At 32.1% G+C, this 18,139-nt stretch overlaps 1 protein-coding gene across 3 annotated transcripts in view; it reads left to right on the top strand.

Annotated features, from left to right (window-relative positions):
• The window catches only part of LOC148285424 (homeobox protein XENK-2-like), a 72,316-nt gene extending 54,537 nt beyond the window's left edge, over positions 1-17,779 (top strand). The window contains exons 3-4 of one of the 3 annotated variants that reach the window (XM_088225507.1): positions 1,081-1,277; positions 14,804-17,779. In XM_088225507.1, coding sequence (XP_088081633.1) covers positions 1,081-1,277; positions 14,804-15,321 — 715 coding nt within the window. In that variant the 3' untranslated portion in view covers positions 15,322-17,779. The remainder of the gene's footprint in view (positions 1-1,080; positions 1,278-14,803) is intronic. The other 2 variants (XM_088225525.1, XM_088225516.1) reach the window with 2 other exon arrangements.
• Positions 17,780-18,139: the final 360 nt, after the last annotated feature.

The following is an 18,139-nucleotide window of genomic DNA, read 5'->3' as shown; positions in this document are numbered from 1 at the left end:
TTTGTTCGTGACGTTTTCATTGGGAACTTGCATTAATAATTCCAAAATACTTATATTTAATCTACTGTTCATAAAAGTAGGTTTCCTTTAAGTTGATCTACAGGTAGGTTGTACTTTCCCAATCCTATTCCTTTCATACCCTTAAAAGTAGACACCTGCAAATCTTCGTGTAAAATCCACGAGGAAAAACCCCCAAAAATGTTCAAACAGATGATTTTTAATATTTATTTACTTACATTTTTTTTGTATACATTTGTTACATTTTTATTAGGTACATACATAATTTATCACTTGATTTATTAAAACGAATAAATTCCGTGGGTATACTAAATATAAAATACATTATGAAATCTATGGTGTAAATGCGTTTGTAAATACATAAAAAAACATATTAAACAAAAATCGAAAGTTACATTCTATTTTGTGTTTTTTTTTAAATATGAGTAAATGGAAAATATGAAATAGAAAAAACAGATGTAGAGCAAAAATTATACCTCATAACCATACAATAATCTTTAAACGTGTGGTGTAATCAAAATTGATAAATTAAATTGAATACAGCTTTAAAATTAAAAAAAAGCGTTACAAGTAACAGAAAAAACAAAGAAATACCTATTCCTTTGAAGAAATTGAACCGGGTTGTGGTCCCGTGGTATTGTTATGGACTTAAGGATCAATGGTCCGAGATTCGAATTCCACTCTACTATCCTTGATTCGCGTTTTTCCAGCACAAGTTGTTTTGCGACTTTTAGGAAAAAGTGAAAACTAAAATATATATTTTTTTTTAAATAAACCCTATGCATTACAAGCAAGGTAAATTAAGATAAAGACGTTTGTTTTAAGTACTTAGGGTTCCAGAATCGATTCCCGATGAGATCACAAAATAAACTGCATCTAATCAAGATACGTTAATAATAATAAAAATAATATTTGGCTGATTTATTTAGCGCCAAACAAAAAATACTAAAGTCTTGACTACGTCTGCCCTTGCTTCAACGCCATATATATGATTATTGATCTTACGCATGCTTTATAAATTCTCATCTTCAGTAAAAAGTAATTATGTTATGTTATTTTCAGACTCCTGGATGGAATAAAGGCGCCCGGACAAAGGCCTTCTGGCTTTCACATATGCGACATCCTGGACATGCCCGATGGTCGTGGAGGGGGCGGAGGCACAGGGGGCGGAACGGGGGGCCAGGACCCCCCTCCGGCGCCTCCCTACACAGATCGCCCTCCCCTGCACGCACCTTGGACCCTGCACCCTGAACAACACGGTAAGAATAATATAAAAAATGCGTTGTCATCATTATTTTCTTTCTTTCTGACAGTGTCTCAACTCTTTGCCAAGGTAGGCTGCTGGGGTTGGCTCTTCTCGTTCTCAGGCTGTAAATTCTTCGGTTCTGGATGTTGCTTTCATCTAGGTCATTTCTCTTTAGGATTTTGGAGCATTGAGTAATCCAAGAGTTCATTGATCTTCCTTAGGGTAACTGTCGATGAGGATCCACAAACATTGCCTTACCGTATTTACCGTATGATCTGCTGATGGTCGTCTTATGTGCCCATACCATCTCTGCTGTCTCTCTTTCAGCTTACTGAATGTTTATGTCAGTGACACCCAGGCTACCACGAATGCTTTAACTCTTAATTTTATATTTTAGTGATACTTCTGTCGATTACCTAAGCATACGCATTTGTGCTGTTTCGTGTTGCCTAAAGTAAGAGTTGAACGTAGTCTAGCATTCGGAACCATACATAATCGCGGGTCTAACAATACAAATTTCTTCCAACCGACGAATAAAATATAATGTGAAATTTATATAATTTTAGTTTCAAAACGTGTGTGAGAAAAAAATAATACAAAAATAGAACTAGTTAAATGTGTTTATAAATGAATTAATATCGATACTTGCCTTTAATGGAAAAGAGAATAAAGGGAGAAGAAAATAGGACAGATTAAGGAAGATAAAGGTGATGTTTCTTCGAACGAGATTTCAACAGAGTTACGCTACATAGAAACATTTTATTTATTTTCACGGTCAGTTAAGAAGGATCAATAAACCAATTATAAGTCAAACTTGCAAGCATCTGTCCAAGAAATGCCCACACAAACCTGCGATCCTTCCCTACCAAAACCAGTGGCCACCGGCTACGCCACAGCACATGATAGGGTTTACGGAGACTCGAAATTTAACAAAGCGAAACGTGTCTAGAGTCGTATTCTGCATAGAAAAAATTCAAAGATTGGTCGTGTGATTATTGTCTGTGACGCCCAGCATTTTATGTTCGTTTTAACTTATTCGTATAAATATACATATTACAAAAATAATAACGTATCCCTAACTCTATGAGGCCTAGAGCCCGGTGTTGAGTTGGGATACAACAAAATAAAAAGTGGAAGCATGCATATTATTTTAAAAAATTACAAATAAAAATTATTACATAAACGTGAATTTCAATAAACATTTGAACAGATATATAGATATATCTGATAGCGGATGGTTGATTCCACAGTCGAGCCGCATGGACACTACATGAGTTAGAAAAAAATAAGAAATTGTGAATACGAATTAAGAGGTAATCGTTTTCGAAGATGTTTTCAAACGTGTCAGATGACTTTATATTATCAAAGTACATAAATTGTTGATTATGTAATTTTATAATCTCAGGTGGGTTTATTATTTACCTACGTGAGATTCTTTGGGAAATTTACAAAAGATCTTTCTTTTGTGGATTTGAAAACAATTAAGTAAGCTATGACTACAATCATTACGACTATTAAGTACCTAGAATGATCAAATTGTCATAATCTTGTTAATTAGGAATTATTTGTTTTTTATCGTGTTATCTGTGGGTCACTTGAAAATAATTGGTCATTCAGAGCCGGATCAGAAAAGAAAGGACACTTTCTCTGAAGATGCATTAAACAAACACACAAATAAAATAAGATAAATTTTGTAGATATGTATTGTATGTTTCTTTTTTTATTTCACTTCTTGTGCTTGCGGTTGGTTTACTAATGCAATATTCAAATTCACATTAATTTATTTTACCAAAATAATATTACACATTACAACATATTTAAGCCGTTATATCAAGACATCATATCAAACCAGGAGCCCTTGAGCGATGGTTCGACATTATTGAGGTATAATACTCTCCTATAGCAAGATTATTTGCCTCATAAACATAGTTTCACTGATGTGAAAGATGTCGATCTCCAAAATGATAATGTTCAGTTGCCTGACTGCTTTTCCAATCGGCATAACCAGAGGCAGATTGGTTCTGGAAGCCGGGAGGTAAAACAGTCTGAGCTGTCGCTGTCGGAGATAACCATCAGGAACATAAAAATTAATACTCTCTAAAATGGCTAAGTTCAGTGTGAAGCCATCCCTTCTAAGTTGCAAACTGTTGTTTGACAAAACCAAACATGCCCAAAACGAATGCATTTGGATAGAGCCACGGATAACTCCCTCATATAGAGATCCATCAGATTTTTTTTTTTAATTGCCTTTGCTTCATTGGATGCGGAAAGGGAACGATGATAAATTAAGTAAAATGGTGGTTCATCTGTTCTTAACTCTTAAAAGACTGTGACAAATAATCTCTTTGCGCGCAGTGATGTAACATCGTGTTTCCACAAGCAGAAGATGGAATATTCTAAAGCTCAGACATTGAAAAAAAACATAAAGACCTACAGATTAATAATTCCTTTTCCATAATTTATAAAAATGAACACAAAATTTAGCCCTTTTATAGCAAAAAAAAAAATCATAAATTCACCGCTCATAATTTACGCGTTCGTCCCCCATCACTGTCAACAACCGACTGAATTAGTTTCACACAACACCGGCTACGTCGACTACAGAACAGCGTCTCTGTTTTCTTTGTTATGTGTTCTATCTTCGTGCTCTCTCTAATACAGATGCATTTATTGAACAGCTGTATTTGCGGACATCATTCTTTGGGTAGCAAGGTTCAATATTATTTGTATTAAAATCCATCATAGTTATACAAAATTTACTTTCCAAATCCGGTATAAAAATGTCCATTGAAAGATTGCAAAAAATACAACTTCATAATTTAAAAAAAATAAGAGAGATAGTCGACTAGTGATACATCACAGCCACACAAAAGTTATTAGCTGATATTATTTTGACTGTTTTATTTTTATTCAGCGTCAAAACATATCTTATTTGAGGATCTTTTTCGACAAGCAAAAAATCTGTATTCTAACTCCGCTCCTGTTTATTCCTCATAACAGTGAAGTGGTAATTTGGTGGCTTAGATCACTCTCTTCAATTATTGCGATTATAATCGTGTTGAAGTTCGCTATTTATGTGATTGGAATCAGCGGGAGATTGCACACAATTACTGTAACATGTGTATTGGATATTGGCTACCACTTCAAGTGTCAAAAGTGCTTCAGAGGATATTGGGAAAGGGATCAACAACCATAAATAAATATAATCTTAATCTACTTAAAAAATACTAGGTACAAATAAGCACAAATTCGTGTATTATTTTGGTTCAGAAAACTTCGTTAGCAGTATTTTATAAATAAAATGCATATCGGTGACAATTTCAAATCAGACATTCTTATTGGGTATTATTATTTATAGCATTAATTCCGTGGTCAAATATTTTTATAAATGTTATTAAATATTTGTACATAGTAACGTAGCGGCTTTTTTTTATTTGTAATTTAAATGGATCATGTCAAAGAAGGAATCAAGTGTTAGAAATACCACATTGTGAAACGAGGCTCGCACAGAGACATGCATATTTTATAGGCTCTCAATTTTTTAATTCTTTTTTTACTGATAATATTTCATTGATTCCAAACTTTAAAAAATTTTCTTCTTCAAAAAAACACACACTATCCTGGATTCAAACTTAATATATGAACTCTTTTTTTCTATGATATATTTTGTTGCCCTTTAATAATAAGGAATATTTGTATGTTTTTTTTTCCATTTTTAATTACTATAAAAAAAAAAGATATTTTACAGAATATTTTATTTTCTCTTTCTTATGTTACACAAAAATATTATAACTGTCTATTAAATATAGGAGCAAAAATTTATTAACATTTTCTTGTATACCCACCGACAAGCCATGCCTTTGTGGGATTTTTTTGTTTACTATTAATATGTATTTCATTGCTATGTAATAATCCTTTATTTTTTATCCTCTGTTTGACCTCTTAGGTATATTATAAAGAAAAACATGAAAACTTTTTTTTTTTAAATCGCATTACAATTAAATGCTTCTAAAAATAGAATTACAAGAAGGTTAAAAAACCGCTTACAAGAAAATATTTTTGAAATTCTATTTCCCATAGCACTGAACTTCCTTATTGGATAAATAATCAAATTACAAAGATAATAATTATGCGGAAGAAACAAAAGAATAATCTTGATAGGTTTTTTTTTGCGATAAGCTTACTCTTTAAAAAAATAAGGTATTTTCAAATAAAACCTTTTGGTGTCGGTTTTTTTTTTACAAAGAGTTTCTTTGCGGTACATTTGAAATATACCAGTAGAAAGTACGTACATATTTTTTTAATCGTTTAGAAAATAAAATGTGGTCGACCTCTGCCTAGCTCGTATCTGTCCCCAAATAAGTGCACTTATTGAAGATAATCCTTTCTGAAGAAGATAATCGGCATTGAGATTTTTATGACAGGAATAATTACAGCCAAATTCACAAAGGATACGATCAATCTTAACAACAAATTAAAAATGATTATGTTGTAATTAAGTTATTATTAAAAACATAATCATTTTTTAAAAACATAAACAAAATTTTGACCCGCTTCTCTGTCGTTAATAAATCGATATTTCACCGTCGTGAATTACGTATTATAACTTTTTTAGAAAAAAGTAGGAATAACCAGCTAAGCCTTTATTTAAAAGCTTGTCAGCAGGTGGGAAAACGGAGATATGAAATGAGATTATGAATAATACACCAAAACACCCAGGCCAATAGAGAAAAAAAATCTAGGGTTTTTCTCTTGCAACTAGCGGAAATTGACGCTAATTTCACAGTTGGCGTCTAAATAATTGCGCCATGGCGCGTGTCAGTTAAAATTAAATCGTGTTAAAATTCCGTAGCTATCATAATATTAACTCATGAACGAAGCTATTTTTTAAATAATTTTTATTCTTATCCGCATCAAATGGTGCATAGGGCACTGCATTAGTACTCTAATTTCAGCGTAGCCGGATCGCCTTTGTTAGATGAAAAGTAAGTTGACTAGTCTTTCGCTTCGGGTATAGAAATCGCAGAGTAGAAACATTTTTAAAATTAATATTTCACGTTCATCCTGCCATTTGCCATCACGTAGTTTATCCATAGGGGTAAACAGATATGATAGAACGAGATATCACTCTATCTTTTGAATGGCTATAATGCCTCATCTCGGTCTTAAATAATGCACGGATCTTTATATTTGTGCACCCATCGTAAAATGTTTTACCACTTATTTATCTGAGACATCGCATTCGACAGTATTCTGCCAACTTTCGTCTTTGTTTTTACGATTCCGTTTTTTTCCACTCATAAGGTTCGGCACAAGGACTCCATTGGGAACGGCTGATTTCGGCTCGAGAAAAACAAAATGAATTTATAGCAAGTACAGTGCATTTGAATGTTAAATAAGCTTATTTTTATATGTTATTTCCTGTCGGTGAGCCATAATACAAATTTCGTTTGAGTCAGTAGGCACACTAGAATGATTTATATGAAAACTTATTGTTACGCGCGCATAAAGCAGAGGTTAATAAATATTTAAATGAACTGAATATTACTTACATAGAATTTGGATTTAATTTACTGATATTAAAACGAAATTTAGGTAAATGAGGTTAATTTTGTGCAACGGTTTAGCAGTCTCGGTATTGATTTTCAGAGTCATATGAACACCTCATGATAGCAGATATATAGATATAATAACGCTTATCACTAAACCTTCGATATTTTCCACACCGCGTTACCTTTATCACGCCTAATTACAAAATGGCTGCCGCGTAAGTCTGACACTAATGGCGGGCGAGTACTCCGCGGGGCTTATTGTGCCATATATAGCAAACCCCCTCCGATTGTAACAATAACAATACAGTACCCGCCTAATAACGGGCAACACCAAAATCCAGAGGGGATGGGGCTATTGTTGAAATTAATTTCGTGGGGTTCAAACCAAATAATGTCAACTCCTCTTAAAGCCCTACTTAAATTGATATAACACTGATATACTTGAATATTTTTTTCATTGCTTACTTCCATAAATGAATGCCAAAATACATCGAAATGTTTAACGTGTCTTAAACCTTTGGCTAATTTACATCTACATAAGATAAATATTTTTTTTACGACTTTTCTGTAACTTCATATCTGCAGTTTTGTAGCTATCTGCTTTCTATACATTAACACAACATTTGCAATGTTATTTTATTTTATATTTTAAGTCTGCATTGCGTAATGGGTTAAACAACCTTTAAAGTAATGCTCGTAATAATGGTTTAATTAATAAATAAATAAAACATCAAGAGCTGAAGAAAAAATTGTAAAACAATATATATTTTTTATATTAATTAGTTTTCCGGACATTTCAGAAATCAGATTTTACGTTTGTATTGCAATTTTACTTGGCATTGTGTTTTTCATTCGAGTCAATTTAATTTCAATCTTACGCCTTATTAACACACCCGTTCATATTTATCAAAATTAAATTAAATTAAACTTAAGTAAATATCTACCTCCAGAAATCTTTACATTCGAACAAAAGTATCGGGTACGAGAAGCGATAGGTTAAAATAACATGCTTTTAATTCAATCAAAGCCTACAATGGGACTTTAGTATTTGTGATATGAAATTAGTGTCTCCATTTGACAAAAAAAATAATAGTAAATATACTTACCCATGGTTTTATTAAACCAAAAAAAAAACGACCGTTGTCATGCTTTTCATCCCCCAATTTGTTGCCATATCACATGGCGAAATATTCTCTGATTACACGAACAAAAAGCATCGGGCTAAAATACGAATAATTAGTACAAACGCTTTTGATATTCGGAGGGGAATGGAATTAAATGTATTTTTTCACACTTACACGAAGAGCTAATACGAATCTCAGTTGATCCTTGCACTCTTTTATTCATTGTTATATAAAAGTGGTTCTCGAATGTCGGCTTCATAAAATAGGGGACCGGTTATTTTATGCACTTTGAACTGTGGATGTGGCGGAGGGTAAAATGAAGAGAAAAATGTGTTAACTAATACTTAAAAAAACATCACCACCGAATGCTTTGGAAGATAAAAAAAGTCATTTTTCGCAAGAAATAAACTTCTCGGAATAAATAAACATTCTCTTACTTGCCCATATTTTGTTAGTGAGACATTTGTGATATTTGTTCCTAACTCAATGTATTTTTTTTTTCTTTTATTCAGGGAACATACAGTACAATAACATAGTTTTATAGTACACAAAATAAGACTTATTTCTAATATACCTGTGAACCATACTAAGGTTATCAATGAACTATTTTTATTTTTCAAGTTCAATAATATTATAAGAGGAAAAACACATATTTATGAAAGTAGTTTAAAATTTTTAATGAATGTTAAGAAAGTTATGTTAACAGTTTCTGGTTTGTATTTTCATAAATGGAAATAATTTTAAAATGAAAAAAACTTGGTAAAATTAATTAAAAAATAACAATTAAAATTAAAAAGAATTTGTTTTGAATACCACTCATGTTTATAACAAATTTAAAGATTTTCTTTACTTTATTTTTGTATTTTTTGTTACCCATGTAAAAAAATCGTTTATCACTCATATATAAATATTGTTTGTTCTGTTTGTATTTTTATAGCATATACAATTACTGTATACCTAAAATTAAAAAATACTTATGGGTGTTTAAATAAATAAATTAAGACTCCAGGGAGCAAAAAAATATTCATAGAGTTGATTCTATCTTCAATTTAATCTGAAATAATTTTATTGTCAATTGACAATAGCGATTTCTTTATTTTGGTTCATCGCAATTTCACTGTTTATACTATAATCCACGTTGTTTTGTAGGCTAGACATTTATTTACTGGTTTCGTCGTAATCGAGAGTTCGTCAGATTGATATCAACAAATGATATTAGCTACATATAAGTTATCATTTATTTTGTAAACCTATAAGTAAAATGATGATATTTTCCTTGATCCTGTCCGTAGTTTATCTGTCTTGCTGATAATTCGGATAGCATTCCAACGTTCATTATTTGGGGGCCAGTCCCAGAATTTTTTTACTATGTAGACGCTCGTTGTCGAAAAGCCGTAGAAATTAAAGAACTTTTATCCATACGTATGCAATAAAGAAAATCAGTAATGAGATACTTCTCGCTTGAAGATTCCGGATTTGATGGAGATTGTTAAAACAAAAAATGCCGACATTAAGAGATTATTTTTTCATTGAACAATTCCTTTATATATAGATACTTAAATCAACCTATTGTTATATCAGAAACATGTATTAATCATACAAATTATTTTCAAACTTTAAATGGAATCAAATAGCAGATGTGTTAAGGGTAAAATCGCACCCTTCCCTTAGAATTATGACTAAGATTCTTAAACGTTCGTACCGTGATAGGAATCAAACTATTGTTTTACTCTTTTGTCATAAAATCATTCTTTGATGAACGGATATAAGAGTTTAACTGCTAAAGTGTAACATTTCAGGAGAGCAAAAACACGTAATTATGAACACAATTATTTAGCTGCAAAACTCATCTTTTTTGGAATAGGTGGAATATGGAATGGAATGGAATAGGTTAGGTGGAATTTACAGATATTTTCATCTGTGTAACCTCATTCAATTAATTTGTACTAATTACGAAAATAATTCAGATATACTACTTGTATCATTATATATGGGACAGAAATGAGTATATTTATACTACTAGAACTAACTTATACTATTTGTACCATCCAATAAATGATAGAAATGAGTTTGTTTATATTACTGAAACCATACTTTACTATTTGTGTCACTGAAAATATAGTAAAAATGCGCAAACTTAAACCAAACTTGCGCAAACTTTTATTTCAGTTAAATATTTAATTATTCCACCCAAATTAGGAATTAAACAGAAATGATTGATTTAATTTCCCGAGTAATATAGATATATTCATTTACGATTTAGCTGAATATAAAAATGAATCCATTTAATAAATTAAAAACCATATTTTCTTGAGTTTTCAGCGTGGAACACGTTAATAATTGTTTAAATAATTTAATACAATTATTATTATTATTCAAGGTTTTAGAATCTCCGATTACGGTATAAGTTGAATCTTTGTATCGGTTAGGTCACAGTACACACGACAAATAGAAACACACCAGATACATCGAGAGTAAACAGTGCTACTTAAACTGTATTTATCCCCTCCCTAAGGCAACACCAATATTGGGGTAACTACCCCTAATACTGTGGTTACTCTTGTACGTGATTCGTTAGCCAGAGGTTAACAACACAAGACACTGATAAAAAAGTTTTCATATGTTTAAAAAATGTTTTTAAAAAAATAACTAGCGTGGACCCATTTGTTTATAATACATTGTTTGAATAAATGATTTATAGGCAAAAAGGAAAACACATAAATAAAATATTATTATTACTATGGATAATTTGCATAGCGCCATTTTAATGTAAATTACCTCAAGGAGGCTATACAATAAGTATCCCAACACGTCTTGCGGGTTCATAGCCTATGGTATGTTGGAGTTCGAGTTCCTCGTTTTCAATAATAATTCGTAAAAAAACAATTTTCTTATATCTTATTTCTTAAATTTACACTTTTACTGTCATTTCGATATTCAAATGTAAAATGTTTTGAATTTTTTCAAAATCATTTACAAATATCAATTTTCTCTAAAAATTACTTTGAAAAAAAAAAGAAAATTTATGCATTTTTATGATTTACCCAAATATTTTATTTTGAGGGCCATTTTCAACGAGTAATAAATTAGAAAATCGGAATCAAGTTGGGGTAGAGTGGGGTTCGAACCACGGACCTTTGATCCGTGAGTCCGAGTCATCCAGCCACAAGACCACAGCCCAACTCACTTTATTTTATTCTTCTTTATCAATTAAATTTTTTAAACAACCGTTTTCTTCCCATTTATCGGGGCTTCGGATTTACTACCCCAGAAAAAAGATCTATCAAATAGTAGGTATATTTAACCCACCACATTTCATCGCCAGTCGTAAATCTAAAATAGCAGCTGCGAAAAACTTGGAAGCGAAAAATCAAATCACTCCCTGTGACGCCCCAATTCCATTCCCGTCAACAATGGGCAGAATACAATAGTCGATCCGTCATGGAACTTTTTTTTATATAAATTCTATATCAACCTAAACTATATTATATTTTATGTCCGCCATTTCGGTGACAGACATTATTCCGCTCGGGAACCCATCAGAAAGAATATATTTTCATTACATTACTTCCTACCAGGTAAACTATTGTTCGTGCTCGGATTTTTTATTATTTGCGAAATTTATCGCGGAATAATGAATTACTTTTATGACTCGGGGATGAAATTTTGTCATTAGATGCGTACCAGAACGGCTCTTTTTTAGCCTTTATACATATATTATATAGTTTTATGTTTATTCAAATTATCCAACAAAAATAACATATTAACATAAACAACGTTACAAAATTCACAATTAAGATAATAATAGGCTTATTACGGTCGTAAAAAAATACTCTCATATCTCGCAACATCTTCGAGATTTGCTCTGGTTAAAGAGCCCAGAGCACAGATAATGCAAGATCCCCGCCCAGAGAAAATAAAATATAATTTTGCTGGACAGTATTTAAATCCTTTCATGAACTGGCTCCAAGATATCTATCGGACCTCTGTATTAGGGAAAATTAATGTGAAAGAAAATCTACTCTTAGGTCAGCGTTTGATTCAGGCAGAGGAAAACTTGTCGAAATCCGGCGCTCCCCGAACACTATGTTCGAAGATCGTGCTTTTGTCGTTGCCGGCCACTCTGCCTGGAACGAATTGCCTTCACTAAAATCTCACTTCTTTAATTTATCATACCCTCATTTTTTAAATTAGAAAACGCTATATGTAATGTTAGCTTAATTAGAATGTAAGTTTACGTGTTAAATTGTGAAGCGCATTGTAGGTGTAATGTTTAAATGCAATAAATAATAATACATCATGTATAAAACAAGAATATTTACTTCCCTTACTATTTGAAAAGGGGATGAGAAATCGAGTGGAGATAAGTTCGCATCGTTGTGTAGTGGAAGTCGCATTCGCCTACTATTCTTGAGGTTTTTTCAATTACAATTCATATTTTTCCTCACTTTATCATCAGAGTCAAAATTGGAAATTTCTTCAGCTTTTTAAAAATGCTTCCTCATACGTTTAAAAGTCGTGCGTTCCCATACGTTTCTGTCGGTTAAAGAAGCAGTTTTACTTTGGATACATTTTTTAAATGTAACTAACATATAACATGACAAAAATAGTCATAACATGACATATCAGTTTTGAGTATGCACAGTCATAAAACTTTATCAGTTATAGAAAAAGAAATTTGATACCAGATTTTTTATTTTTTTTTAAACTAATATAATTTGTTAATTGCTGTTCGATTTTCATCATTGAAGGTAGTATTGCATCTGCGACGGCATTTTGTGCATTTTTTCTCCTCAGAATTGGAAATATTCTAGAAGGAAATAAAACATAAAACAATAAATTATGTTTTGATGCTATGACAAGCTTAATAGTATAATGTGCAATGCTAAGGCATTAATGATGGTAAACTATTTTCAAACCTACTTTTAAATAGCTCTTTACGAAACGAATACTTATGTCGAGTCAAAAAATGCTACGAAATTTAACCTTTTCATTTCAATTCAATTACATTAATTCCTGGGTTCGATACACCGCAAAATGCAGTGCTATATGCAATAGCATATGCATTTTGCGGTGTTATGTGTAAATGAGGTATAAAAAGGGAAATAATTATATAATAATACACATTTATCTAATGAGTACATGTTTTCATAGTGTTTTTTCTTACCTTTAACGGGACATTCAAATGCAAGGATCTTGATTAGATTATATTCTTTCCTACTTATGAAGAAGGAATGTCACTTTTGTATTCAAATTTATTTAATAATAATAGTAAATTGAAAATATTTCAATGATGATGACTGGTTGAATGATTCGGTGAATACTAAATACAAGGCGCTCAGATCTTTAAGTCGTGAAAAAGATGATTAGGTTTGTAGTTGCTACTTATGATAAAGGCTGCACAGAACCTGGCAGCAATAGATTCAACGTTGTTTGGTTACCATTAGGTAGTGTCTCTATTATGGGGAACATTATATTTCTCACAGTTTCCCGTGAACCTACCGCAGAAGGTCCATTAATTATCTCCAACGATGATTGATGAAGAGGGAAGGAACTGGAATATTATCATCAGCTATGATTTATCGAAGTCCAATGTTTCATATCCCTTTCAGCGCGTTCCACGCGTTTGAATAGCCTCTCCTATCCTTTATTAATTTTTGAATCAAATTTCCAAGATCAATAATAATTGATGATTTATTACCTGTAATTCACACTATCCGCTGATTGATTTAATGAATTACACGCATTAGGATAGGTTCAGATGGACAACGGTGATAGGCATCCGACTTTGATAATTTTTTAAATATATTTTTATTTAATCTACTATAAAATATAAATATAAATTCTAGATCACGCTGATGTTTTCATGACTGATTTAAGCTGTGAGCAACTCGATAAACTTAAACGACTTCAGAATACATGCATAAGGTACATTTTTGGTCTTAGGAAATATGAACACATTTCTGATTATCGTAGGCAACTGAAATGGCTCAAAATTAGACAGCGGAGAGACTATCACTCCCTCTCACTTCTATTCAATGTACTTCATAGTCCGAACGCTCCTACGTCTGAAGAGACGCCTTCTTTCTCTTCCCTAATATCTCCTGCTTGCCTTTTTCCTCTTTCTTTTTTTTCCTTTTTCCCATTGAGTAATAGTTTTGATTTAAGGTCATTTATAAACAGATACGTTTATTTCTATTTTTATATATCTTTAGCTTTTTAACCTCTTTTTCTATTGAATATGTTCTGTAACTTGAATTATAAAAATATTTATTTTATTTTGTTGGTTGGTTGGAAGAAATTGCCACTTGGCAATAAGCCTGCCAATGTACAAATAAAATTATGTACAAAAAGTTAAAAAATAAATAAAATACAAATACACAGTTTACAAATGAAAAGGTTTCATACAATAACATTCAATGTAATTTTATTTTTATTTATGGATGTAGCCACTCCACTGACCCACAGGCACGTTTCGGAGTGTTAGTGTATTATTTATTTTCACACATAATTGTACATACTTTCACATTAATTGTTGTGTAAAAATTCAAAAGAAATCAAAAAAAAAAACATACCTACATCAATAAAACGAGAAAGGATTTTCAAGAAACTAAAATTGTATTCTTGTATATGAAATATATTCCTCAGCTTCCTGTTTAGTATTTTTTGCAATCCACTTATGGACTCAAGCTTAATTAAAATTATAAACCCCCCTACGATACTATTATATAAAACTTAACCTATCCCACGATAAGATACGTACAGTTGTTATCCCATAAACAAACATTTCTATAAAAACATGTTTCTGTTTTAAATTGCACGTGTTTCAAATAAATTTAATGATTTTTTTTTATTGTCCGCAGGTTTAATAGGCCAACAAGCCAGTCCTGACAGCACTTCTCCCGCAGTATCTGATGCTCCGATGGCGTCCTCGGGTCCACCGAGAAGAGCCGAAGAATCTTTAGAAGAAGATCAGGATGACGACGAAGAAGATATGAACATGACGGGGCAGATGCAGGCGCATAAAAAACGCAAGAGGCGCGTCCTGTTTTCAAAAGCGCAAACATACGAGCTGGAGAGAAGATTCCGGCAGCAGAGGTATCTTTCGGCCCCAGAGAGAGAACACTTAGCCAGTTTGATCAGACTGACTCCGACGCAGGTGAAGATCTGGTTTCAAAACCACAGGTACAAGACAAAGCGAGCTCATCAGGAGAAGGGGATGCAGGATCAAGGATCCCTCGCCTCTCCTAGAAGAGTGGCAGTGCCAGTTTTGGTGAGGGATGGAAGACCGTGCGCTGGAGCGAGAGGTCCCGGGGACATGGCTCCTCTTCTTCTTCCACCTTGTCAGCCCGGTATGCCACAGCCGCGGTGTTGGTGGTGAAACTACCATGCCTAATTTAAATACTTTAAAGTTCCTTACACAGATTGTTTTATTGATTAGTCTCGAAGATTCGATAAAGCTATTAAAAAACTTTTTATATCTATCGTAAATCAGCAAGATTAATTACTTCAAATACTATTTTAAAGAGATAAAAACTCTTGAGCGAATGATACTACTAAAAATACCTAATGCTTTACTTTACACAAACGAATACAAACATGAGATATATTTTATCAAACCTGTGCAAATTATGTTATTGTTTAGATTCTAGTTCGATAAAATAACTATTTTTAAAAATTATTCAGTACGAGTTAATGTGTGTAGATAGTACATTAAAAATTATTCGTTTATATTATATCTATTGTAAATAATATCGACACATGGATTAGATATTCTTGAATATTATTATTGTATAAAGTGTAAATAAAACTAATCTTTACCTGTAAGGCATACATGAATTAAATTTTATAATATTTATTATGTGTATGTCTCTATCAACGTTTACATTAGATAAGAAATGTTTCTAGAATATTGGTACGGTGATAAGGATTCGAATATGTATAACGTCGCTATAAATTATAAATTAAATATAAACTTGTTACTTAGAATCTAGCGAGATAATTCATAATTCAATTACATAGTTTTTCATATTTAAAACTCTTTTTATCACGAAAAATAACGGCTGTCATAATATGTCGTGCTATTTTCAAAACTTCTGCGGGCGGTTAAATTTTTAAACAACATTATACAATATTATTAATTTTGCACCTTTCCTTCTTTCTACTTTCAAGCAAATACACAAATAGATTTTGCACTGTCATTTGAATGTGTTTACTTTTTAAAAATATGATAACAATTTTATAATGTAGCCAATTACATTAACCATTTCATTTCGTTTTAAACATACATAAATTGATTCACCTATCTAGAACCTACTCGTACATACTATTTTAATCCCGGTTTACATAATATTTAAGTTACATGGTTTCAAATACTGTCAAAAGTATTCATTTTAGTTATGTACATAGTATAAAAAGTCTTGCCCCGTAGTGTAATTCGTGAAATTAGAGCGTTGAGGTACATACTATGGTTTGCTAGGCTCGATTCAGTCGTTGTAAAATAATTTTTATTTTTATGATCAATTTATTATCCTGGATTTTATTTTATGTAAATCGATATCACCTGACTCCCTCTAAAGTTGTGCGGCTTACGAGTACGCAGACAACAGGGATTTTCTTTAAAAATCTATTGGTGATCCCCAGGTAATTGTTAACAGACTGCAGGAAAACTCCGCTCGTGTGGGTTATATTAATGCCAATATTAACATCTAAAATTCCCAAAATATGTCAAACAAATCCTGTTCTCTTGGAAATTTACATAACTGAGGATAGTGGCATGCACAAAAAGCCCGCAACCCGCCTAAGAATTGCTAGAGAAACTTTTAACACGAAGCGTCTTTCCTGAAACTAATCTATATTCGGTCAAAGTGAAAAGCCGATTATTCAATTCTTGTATAATTCCAGTACTCCTATGCGGGTGCGAATCCCGGCACATTAACAAAACTCAGAAGACTAAACTTCTGATTTTTTAAATACGAGCTTGGAGAGAGTATAAGTTATAATGTGGTTCGATTTCATTACTAACATTGAGTCCGAGAACGGACGCATCAGCCTCCAATAACGAGCGTTTTGAGAGTGCGGCGGTGGACCTGGCTTTGGCACGTGCTGCGAATGCCTCAGGAGAGCCTTAACTCAAGTTGCCTTTGCTTCACACCTGCGGGTTCCCACCGTTTTCGAAGGCCGTCGATGACAATCTTTCGGTCTGAAAATTGAGGGTAAAACTCAAAAGAAAAGCTATGATTTTTACGCAATATCCAGCCGAAGTATGAACTCAAATGTTTGCTTAGAAACCCGAGGCTCTTTTTCGTTTTTACTTTTCAATGAAGATAGACGCCATATGCATCACAAAATAACTATTTTCAAAGCATTTTGGACAGATTTCATAGTCTGTAAATCATATATTTACGGGGGAAATGTGACCACACCGACGCCAAACCGACTCGACCTACTCATTCAGATTAGGTTTCTTTTTAATTTATTTTTAGTGCGCTGTTTTTTTTCTTGCAACTAAAGCTTTCTGGGATTTAAACTTTCAAACAATATTTTAGTTTCAAGATTATTAATGATACTTCTATGTTAATGTAATATTCCCAAATGTTCTATTAATTTAACCAAAGTGATAATAGTATTAAAGTAAGATTGATATAAGGAAATCCTAATAAATGTAAGATATAGTAAATATATGTGTAGATGAAATTATAATAAATCTGTAGAGAGATGTGTTATATTAATCATATTTCAATTTGTTAATAAAACTTAAATCTTATTTATTTCTGTGTGTGAATAATGTATAGTTGAATCTGTTGTATACATATTTAAAAATAAACAAAAAATAAAAGTTTTTTGTGTCATGACATTTGTGTTTATTATTTTAAATATACTTAATTCACTTTTTCCAGTAATTGGCTACCTATGGTAGAAGGAGCTGGTTAGTTGCATGGCGTCTATCACGAACCCCTTGATAAATGTATAAAAATATCGATAAATAGAGTGATGCTTCGATGTCCCCAACATTTTCACCTGAAAACACTGTTTTAATTCATAAAGGTACTGGACATTAGACATTTTTTTCACAGAGTCATTGACACATTTCTGGTCATGCAGCTACAAGAGGAAACCTCAGCAGTAAGCTAGTACGAGGTTTTCTTGTAATTTTAATGAATAAATACATGACACACATACGACTTTTGCTCAGATAA

Source organism: Micrasema longulum, unplaced genomic scaffold (genome assembly GCF_059751315.1).
Source record: "Micrasema longulum isolate JH-2025_06_02 unplaced genomic scaffold, ASM5975131v1 h1tg000037l, whole genome shotgun sequence".
NCBI classification, from domain to species: Eukaryota; Metazoa; Arthropoda; class Insecta; order Trichoptera; family Brachycentridae; genus Micrasema; species Micrasema longulum.
Note: the sequence above shows the minus strand (reverse complement) of the source record. Positions and strands in the feature narration are given on the sequence as shown.